This window comes from Mauremys mutica, chromosome 3, assembly GCF_020497125.1.
Source record: "Mauremys mutica isolate MM-2020 ecotype Southern chromosome 3, ASM2049712v1, whole genome shotgun sequence".
Taxonomy (NCBI): domain Eukaryota; kingdom Metazoa; phylum Chordata; order Testudines; family Geoemydidae; genus Mauremys; species Mauremys mutica.
The window spans coordinates 150,408,512-150,423,374 of record NC_059074.1 but is presented as its reverse complement, the minus strand read 5'-3'; the positions used below and the strand labels follow the sequence as shown (position 1 = coordinate 150,423,374).

The window sequence follows — 14,863 nt, the reverse complement described above, 5'->3', positions numbered from 1 at the left end:
AACTATTTACTAAGTTTTATAAAGTTTCCCTAAGAGAAGAAAAGACAGATTGAGCGAGTAGGCACACAGGTTCCAACTACTGCCCCTGGGCAGTGAGAACAAACTGAGGGAGGGTCAGGGCAGCTCCACCTCTTTATACTATTGGCTAACAGATGAGCGTGTGGAGGGCGCATGTGCCGCCCCAACAGGTACCAATTTGGGAAAAAGATCTCCGGCTTTGGTGCTCTGAGCACATACGTTCCTGAAGTGGACATAGGTGCAATCACTTGAAGAAGCAGAAACCATTATTGACTCAGCCAAGTTTGGTGTGATTATTTAGATTGATTTAGTTGGGGATTGGTCCTGCTTTGAGCAGGGGGTTGGACTAGATGACCTCCTGAAGTCCCTTCCAACCCTGATATTCTATGATTCCATGATTTACTTAAAAGAAGAGGAATAGAGCATTCAAAAATTAATAGAAATCACAAGGAAACTCTGAATATTGTTTGCATAATGGGGCCCAGATTCTTCTCAGTGCTACTGCAATATAAACATACATAAATTAATAAATTATAAATAACAAAACAATTGCTGTTGTATATACACATTTAAAATAAATTAAAATATCCATCAAAAGATCACTTTGAAATAATCCAGTTTTCCAGCTATACTGATAAAATTTCTGATGTGATAAATGTGGTTTTGGTTGTTCTTGGAGATGTATGTGGCGTGTACTTGGAGAAAAAAAATCTTTTCATCAGCTAGGAAAAAAGGGATCTCTACAATTAAATTAATTTTCAAATAAGGTATGTGTTGCTGGAGAAACAGTAAATTTTTTTCTATTTGTCAGCATTTAGACTATGTAAATGAGTTATTTGAAAGAGAAAGGAATTTTATGAGTATTTATTATTGGATAATGGATATCCTTTAGGAAAATATGGAGAAAATAGGAACGTGATGTGGAAGATGGTGTAAGGAAAGATGACATGTTTTGACTTAGTTAAAAGGATTATTTATAAACATTAAATATTAACAGCTACATTTTATTATGTCCATCAAGTAACCCTTATCCAATTTCAGAATACTGCACAAATCCAGGTATCTTAAATCACCATGGTACATCAGAGGGTGTTTTCCTACAAATGGTAAGGAACCTGTCCAATAATTAACATCTTTTGGAAGGCAATGATGAAAGACATCTCTAAAGGGGTGGGAGTAGATGTTTCTGTTAGAGCTTTGCTGCATTTATTGTTGGATTTATTAATGTTAGAAATTTAACTTAATCTCCCACATCAGAATTATTGCAAGGGGAAGAAGAATAACTTTATTGAGGAGCTCCAACTGAAGCATTAGAGATGATGCATTGTGCTGTGCTGGGAAAAGTGATACAGAAGATTGATCAAAATATCCAAATGAAAGATGAGGTGGTCCTTTCCTAGTTTTATTTGAGAAATATGATCTAATAATTGAAGTATTTTGGGCAGATGCAATATTTTCCCTCCTGAGTGGAATATTAAGTTAGTTCAAAATTCTTAAGATTTATGATGGGAGGAGGATATTGCTTCAATTTTGCCCCGACAATAGATATGTTAATATTTTCAGTTAAGAAACAACTGGAAAGCAGTTGTAGGTATTTGTACTGGAAAAGTGGCATGTAATGTAAAATCTCTAACATTCAAATTAAAACAGAATAAAACTCAAAACAGCTATGCTTTGTAAGGAAAGCAGTTCCTAATCTGGTGGTTTGGTCTTGCCTATATATATGCCTGAGGGATATAAACTCTGCTGATCCTTCTGAGATCAGGTCTTGGATCAATATCTGGGAATCCAGTTCAGATCTGTGTTAATTAGCAAATCCTCATTTGCATTCAGTAACAAAACTGAACACCTAGTTGGCTGTAAAACTGCTGCAAAAACATCTTCAAATGTCTGGAGCCCTTTGACTCAGACTGTACCTCCACGACTGTGATGATCAACAACTGTTCTTTCATCTTCACAGAACCCATATCAATGTTCCATAGGGCTCAGGCCTGTCCCCTATCTCAGAATTATAGTCCATTAAAAACTCAGGGACTGCCCTCTCTTATTCAGTATTTACATGAAACCATTGAGGAAGTTGGTGACAAAACACAGGCTGAAATGTCATCTGTGCATATTCTACATTTCCTTTATGTCAGACTGTAGGCTGGTGCACTGATTTCCCAGCTAATGGAATAAAAGAGTCAGGCCACCTTCAGTTAGTTGTGGTCCCTTCTTCCCAGGGTCATCTTTTTGAGAATTTATAAAGAATCCATAGAGAACAAAAACCAGCAGAAACAAAACACAAACAACAACTGCAACCAGCAGTTTTCCCATATAGACCTGTGGCCAGGGCTTCAGCTCACCCAGCTGTTTGCCCCATCTGCCTCCCAGGCAGCCCTTAATATTTCTCCTGCTCCCTCCAATATGTCAGGGTTAATTGGTTGCTACCTTCACTCTTTAGTATCTGCACTATCCAGTGTCCTCATACCCTTCACATAGATGTAAGTACCACTTGGCAAAATTAGCACTTGGATGAAGAGCAGTTGGCTGAATCTGAATCTGAGCACCACTAGAGCAACGTTGGTAGGAAGAAGGAAAAGCTTAGACGAACTCACTTCCTCTACAACATCAACCTCTGCCCACAGACTCACATTTCATACTTCTGGGTCATGTTGGTCTCCTAATTGCTACTGGATGCTCAGATAACTACAGCTATAAGAAAACCTCCCCGTTTCATCTGTGACTAGCCGGAAGAGTGTGCCCCATCCCATCATTTCAAAGACAGATCTGGCCATCATGCACTTATGACATTCAGGCTTGATTATTGTAACTCATTATAATTTTTAATAAAACTACACATCTTGAGAAAACAGTATCTGGTACAAAGCATAGCTGCCCATCTGCTAAGTAACACAAGTTGCCATGAAAGTATCACCTCAGTGCTCCACTCTGCAATGGCTTCTCATTGAATACAAAGTCCAATTCAAGGTCACAGTCCTGATATTCAAAGATCTGCATGGGAACAACTTTAGCTGCCTGAGAAATTGCCTCAGCATCCACAACTGTTTCATGAGAATAATATAGCTGATGACTAGTAGAGGGAAGCTCTTGAATATGATACAGTGCTTTTACAGGATCTAGAACTTTCACATGATCTAAAGCTCAATACCACTTGAAGTAAGAGTGAGCACTCACCCGCACATTCACAAACAAATGGAAAATTAATTTCTCCAACTTACCTTTTGCAGACGATACAAAATTACTCAAGATAGTTAAGTCCAGAGCACATTGTGAAGACTTACAAAGGGATCTCACTATACTGGGTGACTAGGAAGCAAAATGGCAGGTGAAATTCAATGTTGATAAATACAAAGTAATGCACATTGGAAAACATAATCTCAATATTACATACAAAATGGTGGAGTCTAAATTAGCTGTTACCACTCAAGAAAGAGATCTTGGAGTCATTGTGGATAGTTCTCTGAAAACATCTGCTCAGTGTGCAGCGGCAGTCAAAAAAGCCAACAGAATGTTAGGAACCATTACAAAAGGGATAGAAAATAAGGCAGAAAATATCATAATACAACTATATAAATCTATGGTATGCCCACACCTTGAATACTGCGTGCAGTTCTGGTCACCCCATCTCAGAAAAAGTATATTAGAATTGGAAAAGGTACAGAGTACGGCAACAATATGGAACAGCTTCTGTTTGAGGAGAGATTAAAAAGATTGGTGACAGGTTTCAGAGTGGTAGCCATGTTAGTTTGTATCAGCAAAAACAACGAGGAGTCCTTGTGGCACCTTAGAGACTAACAAATTTATTTGGGCATAAGCTTTCATGGCTAAAACCCATTTCATCAGATGCATGGAGTGGAAAATACAGAGGCAGGTATAAATACACAGTACATGAAAAGATGGGAGTTGCCTTACCAAGGCGGGGGGAGGTCAGTGCTAAAGAGCCAATTCAGTTAAGGTGGAAGTGGGCTATACCTCTGGTTGAGAACCACTGTGTTACTGCAGTACAAATGGATAATCAAACTCTTAAACTTCATCCCTTCCCTCCTCCCCACACCTCCACCCCTACTCCCACCGCAATCCATACTTCTGAAGTTGCAGAGTGCAAAGCTGCAGGCCATCTAGACCCAAAAGATTTAATTTGGGGGTGAGGGAGTTGATGTCCCAAGCGGTCGCTCTAAAAGTGTAGCCTAGGTGCCTTAAATAGTGTTAGCTGTTTGGTGCTTTCAGATGGAGCTGATTTAATATTGATATTAAGAAAAATCTCATGCTCTGTAATTGGCATCTGTAGCAGTATCATATGATTGTGAATTTCAGCTCAATTCATTCCTTGTAGAGACAACTAGAACTACATGCAGAGCATAGGCAGTGGGTATAATAAGCCAGGGAAGGGCTTGCCCTCCCTGGCGCTGCCACCAACCCACTGCTGGACACCTAGGCCGCGGTGGCTCCGGCCCTTCCCTGAGACCCCCACTGCTTCCTCCACTCCACTCCCCGCCCCCCACTGCTCGCCGCGTCCCTCCTACTCGGGTTGGGGGAGTGAGGAGGGACGTGGAAAGCCAGTGACCAGCGGACTGAGCAGGCTCGACCAGGTGCTGGGGCTGGCAGCGCAGCAGGGGGGAGGGCCTTCAGGGGCAGGAGGAACTGGTGCTAGGAGGCCAGCGGCTCGGCCCAGCAGATACTCGGGGGAGCCAGCGGCTTGGCCCGGCACAGGGGGAGGCCAGCGCTCAGGGCGGCTCAGCCTTGTCCAGGGCTGGAGGAGGCTGGCAGTTCGGCCTGGCACCGGGAGAGGCCGGTAGCTCAGCTCGACTCTGGTGGGGGAGGGAGGGCATCAAGGGCAGGGGGGCCGGTGGCTCGGTCTGGCAGTTGGGGGATGGGTTGGGGGGGGCTTGCGGCAGTGGATCGACCCGATGTGGCTGGGATGGGTGGGCTGGGGCTCCTCTGGTCGCTGGGACCCCTCAGAGTCAGGGCTTCTCCTTTTACGGGGGGGAGGGGAGGGCGGGCGGCTCTGGTACGGGTGGGCGGGGCCTTGGGCAGAAGGGGTGGGGCTGGCAGGCTAGCCTCCTCAAAGCAGGGGTTCACCTGCTGCCCATGAAGCAGAGTTCTCTCAAAGCTCCCTAAATGCTGCTACACCTCATGTGGGAGCCATGGCCTATGATTTGGGGCACATTACTGAAGCTATTCAAATAATTTAGAGAACTGAAATATATATTTAGCAACTGAAGTGGAAGGATTTTACTGTTGAATCATCGTTACTGGCAGGGGTGGCTCCAAGCAGCAGCGCTCCAAGCGCATGCCTGGGGCGGCAAGCTGCGGGGGGCGCTCTGCTGGTCGCCGCTAGGCAAGAAGGGTGCCTTGCCTGCGGAGGGTCCACTGGTCCCGCGGCTTCGACGGACCTCTGGCAGGCCTGTGGGAGGTCCGCCGAAGCCGCGGGACCAGCGGACCCTCCGTGCTTGGGGCGGCAAAATGTCTAGAGCCACCCCTGGTTACTGGGTTTGGGTGTTTAGGAGACTGTCTGGTTCTTACTGCTATTTTGTTAAGTGAGACAAGTTCAGCAGAGCCAAATCTTATGTACATCTGCATGAAAAATGTAGCTCAGAGCAATACTATACAATAAGTGGCCCATAGAATGAGTAAACTACAATTATTATTATTATTATTATTACTACAAGCCCATTGGCCTTTAGAAAGGAGGTCCAGGTGCCACTGTTTTCTTTGGGCCGGGGAGTGCTCCAGGGGATGTTGTTACAGTTTTTCACAGTTGAAGAGCTCACTTTGGCAACCAAATTGTCTGAATTTCAGCTTCAAACGTTGGATTTTTAGGGTCTGTGACTTAGCTAGCAACATATTATTTTGGGTATCTATTATTTATATAGTGTTCATGACACTTGCAGACAAAAACACTGGAGAAAAAATGCTTATGTTTTTAAAATCCAGCTGTAATAAACCCTCTAAGCAATGATTCCTGTCTCCTATATCACTCCTAAGTTCCCGAGCCTGCCTCACACGGCAAAGGAAGGCACAAACCCTTAAAGCAACTGGACAACTGTGTAATGCATTAAGGTGGGAGGGGGGATTTCTTTCTGATCCTGGTCATGATGGCATTATACCCCAAAGCATGAAATCTTATTACTCCTTATCTTAATATTCCTAACTATTGTGGCAAAGCACCTTCTCAGTCTCCCCAGCCTCTGCTGCTTTTAGCCCTGGTGAGACAGGCTTGGGTAACGCGGTCCCCCTTTGGACACAGGGGAAGTCTGCTCTCCGTCTCTCCACCAGTCCTTTTTAAAGTATTTTTACTCCCTTGTGGGAGAGAGTACTGCCTCTCCTCCTGGTGAGGCTCGCTGTCTTGCTGCTCCAGCATTCCTGGCAGTAGGGCTCCTTGTCTCTCTACTCTCCTCCCTCCTTCCTCCTAGGGAGGGGTTTAAAAAGGTCTCAGGCAGCCCCAAGTTGGAATCAGCTGATCCTAATTACCCTCAGGTAGCTCCCCCTCAGCAGATTCTAATTTGCTACCTTGGTAACCCTTTCTCAGCTGAACCTGATTGACCTGTAGTTGTCTCCCAGTTGATAAGGAGGAGGGCCTTTTAACCCTCTGGGACTGACTCCTACCGCTCCCTTGCAGCTGTCTGTCCTGAGTTTATCACACTATCAATGGAATTATTAGTTATAAAGTTATCCAGCCACTTAGTGGAGAATATTATGCTTGGATGAAATGTTCTCATATCTGCTGTTACACACTGTAGCAGTGCAGGAGCTGAAATCATCCTGTTTATTTTTTTATAATCTGGAGCACAGAAACCTTGCTTCAGACTTTAGAATGAATGAGCATGATTAGTTGAGCATTTGCAGCTCAAGTTCTAGAGGACTGGCAATATGTTAAGTATTCTATATGTCAAAGGAATGCATGAATGGTACTCATGTGAGATGGATGGTTTAGAATTTCAAATGGCAACTGTCAGACAATATGGGTTGTACTCTTTGGGCTATGCATTTCTTGATGACAGAAAAGAAATGAGTATAAAGGTTTTATATTACATTTTTGTAAATTATGTGAATGGCTGTGTCTGGTGGGGTAGCCTGTGGACATTGGGAAATGTATTCAGTGCAATGGCAATATAGAGGACAAGGTTTAGCTCAAAGGAGATATTTAATTTCAACATGAAGCTCATATTTCCTTGTCTTAGAAACAAGAAAATTGTTAAAAATCTTTTTTAGTCATCTTACTTTGAAAAACGCATTCACTCCTGTCCTGGAGGGTTTGGATGCTAAAGATAATCTGGATATTGGACCACAGCCACTCTTACGCTTAGATGTATTTATGGAAACTTATTAAAAGCTGTGGACAGTCATGGAAGAAAACAGGAAACAACGTGCTTTCACTACTTTTTGGAAAACTTCTTACCATAATTGTCCTTTCTGTTAATACCTTCTTGTCTGTTTCAGCATAAATGATCTGTCTCTTCCTTGTGGAATTTGGAGGCAGTCCACTGTTGGTGCTGGGAGGCTCCAGGACTAAACCCTGTCCCTCACTGCAGGCCAGCCACAATAGTGCTTTCAAACCTATAAAACACTCCAATACCTGGTTATCTACTGTGACCAGGGTCCTAGTGAGGAGCCAGCTGTGGTCACTCAATTAGGGTGAACTGGAAAGAATGGGTCAGACAATCCCCATAAAGCTGGTGGATATTCCAATACTTAGATCTACCAAGCCAGTATAAAACAGCTTCTTTATTACCTTACTTGTTACTCAGAAGTCCAAACAACACAGTTCCCTTAAATCAGTGTTTCCCAAACTTGGGATGCCGCTTGTGTAGGGAAAGCCCTTGGTGGACCGGGCCGGTTTGTTTACCTGCCGCGTCCACAGGTCCAGCCGATCACGGCTCCCACTGACTGCAGTTCGCCACTCCAGGCCAATGGGAGCTGCTGGAACTAAAAATTATTAAAAAACAAAAGAGAGAGAGTATGGTTAAAAGATCAATATACATACAGACATGAGGTGCAGATTCAATTCATTGAGGTGCAGATTCATAGCACAGATGGTGAGCTTTGTAGTTGCAAAGAGTTCTTTCAGAAATAGTTCATAGGTTATAGTCCAATGTCCAAATATCATATTCAGGCCACATCAGCATAAATGGGACCTCAGACTTGCGACTCAAACTTCCCCGATGAAGCCTAAGCAGATCTGAGATGTCAGAATCAGGACCCAAGGGTCTTTTTATACAGTATTCTAGCATCCACTTGACCACATAGTCCTGGCTAAAAACTATAGGCTTTTGAGGTAACCCTTTTGCTTTCTAAACACCACCAGTAATTAAAAAACAGGAGTACTTGTGGCACCTTAAAGACTAACAAATTTATTTTAGCATGAGCTTTCGTGAGCTAAAGCTCACTTCTTCGGATGCATAGAATGGAACACACAGACAGGAGATATTTATACGTACAGAGAACATGAAAAGATGGAAGTATGCATACCAACAGGCAGAGTCTAATCATACTTCCACCTTTTCATGTTCTCTGTATGTATAAATATCTCCTGTCTGTGTGTTCCATTCTATGCATCCGAAGAAGTGAGCTTTAGCTCACGAAAGCTCATGCTAAAATAAATTTGTTAGTCTTTAAGGTGCCACAAGTACTCCTGTTTTTTTTGTGGATACAGACTAACACGGCTGCTACTCTGAAACCTGTCACCAGTAATTAGTTACACAAATTAAGATAGGGTAATTTATCCATTAGGCAGTCCATTACAAACTTCAAAGAGACATATAGACAATGACATTATTTTAACCAAGATTCATTCAAATGTTAATATTCCCTTTTGATCTCTGAATCAATAGTTATAATGACAGACAGGAACTGTCTGTTTACAGGTAGCATCTAATATACACACAATTAGTATTTCTAATAATATAGGTTTACATTTCAAAGGTCTAGCCTATTTAGCATGAATGGCCCTAATTATCATTTGCATACCTTTCTAACATGACTTTAAAAGGTGGGCTTTGGGTCATTCAGCCTGCAAGCTGTTTAACTCTTTCTAGCCATGCATCGCATGTATTTGTCCTTATTGAATTTCATCCTATTTATTTCAGACCATTTCTCCAGTTTCTCAAGATCACTGTGAATTCTAATCCTGTCTTCCAAAGCACTTGCAACCCCTCCCAGTTTAGTATCATATGCAAACTTTATAAGTATACTCTCTATGCCATTACCCAAACCATTTATTAACATATTGGACAGAACTGGACCCAAGACAGATCCCTGTGGGAGCCCACTCAATATGCTCTTCCAGCTTGATTGTGGACCATTGAGAACTACTCTCTGAGCATGCTTTTCCAGCCAGTTGTACACCACTTTATAGTAGGTTCGTCTAGGCTATAGACATGGGTGCAGAAAAACAGACTGCTTTGAATCAGCCTTGCCTTCACAGATAGCAGTTGTTAAATTGGAGTGCTTCTTTGATGCCCATAAGTAAGACATGGACTTCAAGCAGGAGGTGATGCTGCAAATATGTCTTTATGCTGTGACAAAGTTCAGGATCATTCAAACTTGTGTACTACCTGTATTGCCACATGGGTCAGAAACTTGGACCCTTCTTACAGGGAGATTTGGAGCAGCTAGAGGCATTCCACCGGTGCTGTCAGCACCAAATTCTAAGCAGAAAATAGTTTCACTTTGTGCAAAATTTCAGTCTTGCAGAGCTCTAACTTGCCTTCAGTTGCTCATTATACGCAGAAGTGGTGTTACATGCTCTTTGACCGTGTCGCTAAAATAGAGAAGAAAACCCTAGTATATTGTGTCCTCAAACTCTACATTGACATGCAAAGATTTGCACACCCTGAACTTACCTGGCACCACTCTCCCAGGAACCCCAAAGATTCATGGATTTGCAGGACTGACCCAGATCTGGGAACTTCACAGCCTGGTGCAATCGCATCACCTGTGGTTACTGTGGCTAGCACAACAGTCCTCAGTAGACTGTGTATGTTTGATAACAGTTTGATGTCCATGCTGCCGGTTGTGGAGAGGCAGAGAACCTGATAGTACCGAGAGAAAGTCCCTGTACAAGAGAAAACACTCAGCAAACAGCACTCCAGGGTGGGAAGGCAAAGAAGAAATTATTTAAAACCTGATTTTTACACTACTAGCTGAATAAAGGTAATAAGGTATTATTAAGAAGGGGATGCTTGCTTTTGCCTTATTAGACCTGGAATTTATGGAGTTTTGCAAACTTTACCCCCCAACAGGCTGTGTAGTGTCCTCTTCTTAAGAATCCTGGTTTCTCTGATTCAGCTTTCCCAGCAGAATCATGACTTTTTTGAGGGACAAGGCCCCAACATGCCAGTTGGATTCAAAGCCTTATGTCATGACAAAGCAAAGGTGGCTGATTAGCAGCAGTCAGGGCATAGCTCATCCTCAGAAGCTCCTGAAAATCTGCCTTAAAAATATAGCATGTCTTGGATTTGGTTCAGTGCTTGTAGGACTACATTGCCACTGCAGGGGTGAGGCATAGGGAGCCTACAAAAGAGGTGCTATACTAGAGGGCACAGAAGATTAGAGTCTCAGTTCCCTGGTGATTCCTCAGCTGAGTGGAGGGAGAGAGGAACCAGAAGCTGAAATGAGATTGCCATTGTCAACCCCCAAAAATTAATATGATAAAACAAACTGGTCCAGAGAAATTGAACTGCTGGAAGAATTTTTGATGGCTTGCTATGAGAGGTGGGACTTAGTCCTAGAGCCCCCAGCAATGACACCGGATTGCCTCTGAATTCTATAGGGAAGAGATATAGCACATTTGTCAAAGATGAATGAAGAAGCTGTGTAAGCCAAAATAAAGTCTTACAGGAAAGCACAAATCTGCTTGGGTTATTAAATGGGTAGGTTAGATTGGACATCTTGATTGTCTTTTTGCTCAGTGCTAACTGAACTCAGGCAGTGTAGGGAACACTATGATCTGCACTCCAAGCATTCTGGTCTATGCACCAGCAAAGTGTTAAACTGGGATGGAGGAAAGGCAGTAACAGTAGCTGTACATAATTTGGCCCAGTATTTCAGTTACAGTAGCACTGACACTAAACCAGTCAGCACTCTACTCTGATTCTTCCAGGTTTCTTTCTACACATATCAGGACTCTTTTTTTCTCAACGCATATATCAGCTAAACTGAATACAGGACATATTGCTCACTGTCCAATGGCTCAAAGGGAAATGCACGGGGATCGCTTACAAACATTCAGAGTGCAGTTTTGCTACATCTACATTGTCTAGCATTGTGCAATGAACCATGAAAGTATGGATCAAGTTCTCTCGAGGTTAGACAGAAAAGTGTTATGTTTAATATTCAAGTTTATGATTCACTGTCCAGTATTGCTTTTAAAACTTGTATCTGGAGTAAAATAAAGCTTCATTTTGTAATGTTTTGTATTGCAATCTGTTTTCTTCTAATCTCACTGAAACCTGATATGAATAGCAGGAAGCAGAAATAATGAGAAAACAATTGTATATTTTTCTTTTTAATAACATCTTCCACTAATTTTATTATTTAAAATTATTTAAAATTATTTAAAACAATCTTTACTTTGCTTTTAAGTATTGTTATGCAAACTCTCAAATGTTACAGTTACTGAGATACTTGACTTTAAAAACATCACCAGTGAAATAATAATTTCCATTACCAGTTCAATAACTTCTTTAGACTGAGGGAGAAAAGAATCATTCTTAGAACTTGCATTTAAATTATTCATATTGAAAGATTTAATACAATGGACAAAGGGCAAAATATTAAACCATTAGAAAAAAGGCAGCTTAGGATAGGTGTAACTGGTTACATGTGCCATACTCTATAAAGTTTCTGTCATAGTTTACTTGATGTCACACAGGAGCGCCACTCCTCTCAGTATCCAGTGATCTGGAGATACGATTGTCCTTAAATAGATCACAGTGATGTAGGTCAGATCCGTCCTCCTGGGTTTCTTGTAAATAGGACAAACATAGAGTTTGGGATCCTTGGGACCAGTTGTGTTAACAGCAAATATGTGCACCACAGGGAGTATTGTGAAGAGAATCTTTGGTGTAGGTTCAGTGAGTTTACTATTACGTCTGTCCCAGCCTGCGCCATCCAAGTACAGTCCGTAAATATAAACCCCTTCCTGTATGGAGAGGGAGCAGATATGTAATGCATATATGGTATCTGGTTTAACTTATAAAATGAATAATTAATTTAAGCCTCTCAAAATAAACATGTGTATTATAGTTAGAAGGATCTGCAATAAGAAAAAAATGAATTTATAATTTAACATTAAATAACTTGAAAAATCTTCAGAGAATAATGTGATTGAAATGAGTGGAGATTAGTTAGTTGAGTAAGTGAGTTCACCAAATAGAAGATATTACCTAACATTCATTCTGAAGTACTTTACATAAATCGTAAAAATATATGCCATAATTATTCCATGACTGAAGAATGGATACATTTTGATAGGTGCACCTTTATCCCATTTTTTAGTAAATAGCACAGATATTTTCTATTTCAGTTCAACACAGAACCCAAGAGATAGTATAGCTTAGTGTGAATATCTGAATATTTCTTTAATACCTTATTTTCATAAGCTGCAAAAGAGAAAGTAAGAATCCTCACATTTTCTGTAATTTGTATTTAACTTCTAAAATGGGTAAAAACTGTGAGGCGAATACAGTGTCAACTTTTCTTCTAGCAATTTGAAATGCCTTAATTATGAAAATATATATATTAAATACAGAATTTAATATAAAAATATCTTCATATGTCATACATACATTAGGGGGTGTTGTGATTTCTTCTTTAGATTGCTTTAAAACTTCATTATGTATTGTAACTGTATCTAACGCCCAGCCTTTATGCGCTCGAGTTGCTTCTTGTCTCATTGCTGTCAGGAATCCTGAAAAGTCAAGCCACAGGATTTAGTGTAGCTCACTTGAGCAAAAGAACTAACAAGAAGGTGGATGGGGTCCACCTAGTGGACACTCCCCAGGCTACTGGACTGGACCCAACGTGGGGTCTCATCTGCTCTTGGCTTGCGGGGGTAGGCAGAATTTAGGCACTGGCTCTGGGCCTTTAGGCACACACTTCAGGTACAGACCCTGTGTTTGACACCCCTCTTGACAGTGATGATCTGCCTAGGTCCTGAAACTAGTGCCAGCTCTCTCAAGCCTCCACAATAGCTGTTGCATGTTCACAGAGTTTCACCAAAGCTATGCACCCTTTGGTTTACCTTTTCCCACTTTGGGGATTATTGGACAGCATATGTAAATAACACAGATTCTACAAAGGAATTTCTAAACACGCACAATTTACTCTTAGCAGCACAAGAGCTATACAGATCTATTGAAAAACAACCCGGATTCCTAGAGGTGTTGACAAATGGCAACCAGTTAAGTGCAATCATGGGTCATTAACTGACGGATCTCCTATTCAAATGACAGCATCTTTGGACAGCTTGGATACTTTAAATCCTTGGCACCTCAGGATGAAAGGGCTAATACCTGGTGTGCTATGGTGCTGGACTGGACTTTATCTGCACTTTATCTGCACTTTATCACTTTGGAAGATAGGCCAAGTACAACTAACACTTTTCTTTCAATAGCCAGACAATCTGAGACTGAATGGAGGAACGGGCCCTGGAAAAAACATGTCTGGTATCATCATCTAACTGTGGTTCTAGCTTGAATTCTATCCGATAAGAGAACCAGGGTCTCCTTGGCCAGTACGAAGCTAGCACTATCATCCTTGCTTTTTCTCACCTTATATTTTGGATCATCTTCCCTAGGAGAGGGAAGGGTAGGAAGGCATATAGCAAGTCTTGCAGCCATCTGTGTAACAGAGCATTTGTCCCCATGGACTAGGGGTTTGTTTCCCAGGTGAAGACTTCTGGCTGTTTTGCATTCTTGCAATTGGCAAAGAAGGTTGACAGGGGAGACCGAACATCTGCGAGATCAAAGTAAACACTTCCTGGTTCAGGCATTATGCCAAGTAATTGACTTTGCATCTGCTGAGCCAGTCTGCCTTTTGTTTCTGCTCTCTCTTTATATGTCTTACCTTTAGGAAAGGGAGAGTCTTGTTTACCCATTCCATTGTCTCCACGGTTTCTGCATGTAGAGCTATGCTCCTTGTTCCTCCTTGATTGTTTATATATCCAACCATGGACATGTCTGATTGGACCAAGATGGGATTGCCCTGTAGGTAGCTCAGGAATCTTAGCAGAGCTAGTTTGACAGCTGTGAGCTCCAAGAACTTGATGCTACAGTTCCCTTCCTGGAGCTCCAGATAGTCAACATTGTTCTTGGTCCCAGAAGTGCTCCCTATTCTTTCAGACTGGTTTGTGTTGTGACAACCTGCAGACCTGGAAGGCATATTCTATGGAACTGTCCATCATCTTAGGGGATCCAACATCTGGTTGGGAACCAGCATCTGGTGTTGCATGCACTCCAGGGAATGGTCCCTGTAATGGGCTATATAACCCCTACACTGGAACAGAAAGAGTAAAGGAGCAGTTTTGGGCCCATGTGGCTCCACCCCGCCATACTTGCAGAGTTGTTCCAGTTGGAGGAGGAGCTTAAAAGAGAGCCAGATAGCTCAGAAGGGGGCAGACAGGCTAGGACCTACCTTGGGAGTTCCTGAGAAAGGGCCCAGCTGAAGCCCTGGCTGCAGGAGAGAAGTCTACAGGCAACAGCTACTCCAGCCCCTAGGGGAGGACCACACTTTCCCTAAGCCCTAGGGAACCCTTCACTCCATTGTCTGGTGGATCATTTGTGAGGCTTTCTGACCACAACCTGAACTGGGTGGGTAAGTGGTAGAAAGTGACCAAAGGAGG

General features: G+C 42.3%; 2 protein-coding genes across 2 annotated transcripts in view; both read right to left on the bottom strand.

The window, feature by feature from the left end:
• Positions 1-10,025, bottom strand: part of GLP1R (glucagon like peptide 1 receptor) — a 103,018-nt gene extending 92,993 nt beyond the window's left edge. The window contains exon 1 of the mRNA XM_045010329.1: positions 9,864-10,025. Within this exon, the coding sequence (XP_044866264.1) occupies positions 9,864-10,025 (162 nt within the window). The remainder of the gene's footprint in view (positions 1-9,863) is intronic.
• A 1,577-nt stretch (positions 10,026-11,602) lies between these two features.
• DNAH8 (dynein axonemal heavy chain 8) overlaps positions 11,603-14,863 on the bottom strand; it is a 594,173-nt gene continuing 590,912 nt past the window's right edge. The window contains exons 93-94 of the mRNA XM_045010583.1: positions 12,810-12,931; positions 11,603-12,163 (exon numbers count right to left, since the gene is read on the bottom strand). Of these exons, the coding sequence (XP_044866518.1) occupies positions 11,876-12,163; positions 12,810-12,931 (410 nt within the window). The 3' untranslated portion in view covers positions 11,603-11,875. The remainder of the gene's footprint in view (positions 12,164-12,809; positions 12,932-14,863) is intronic.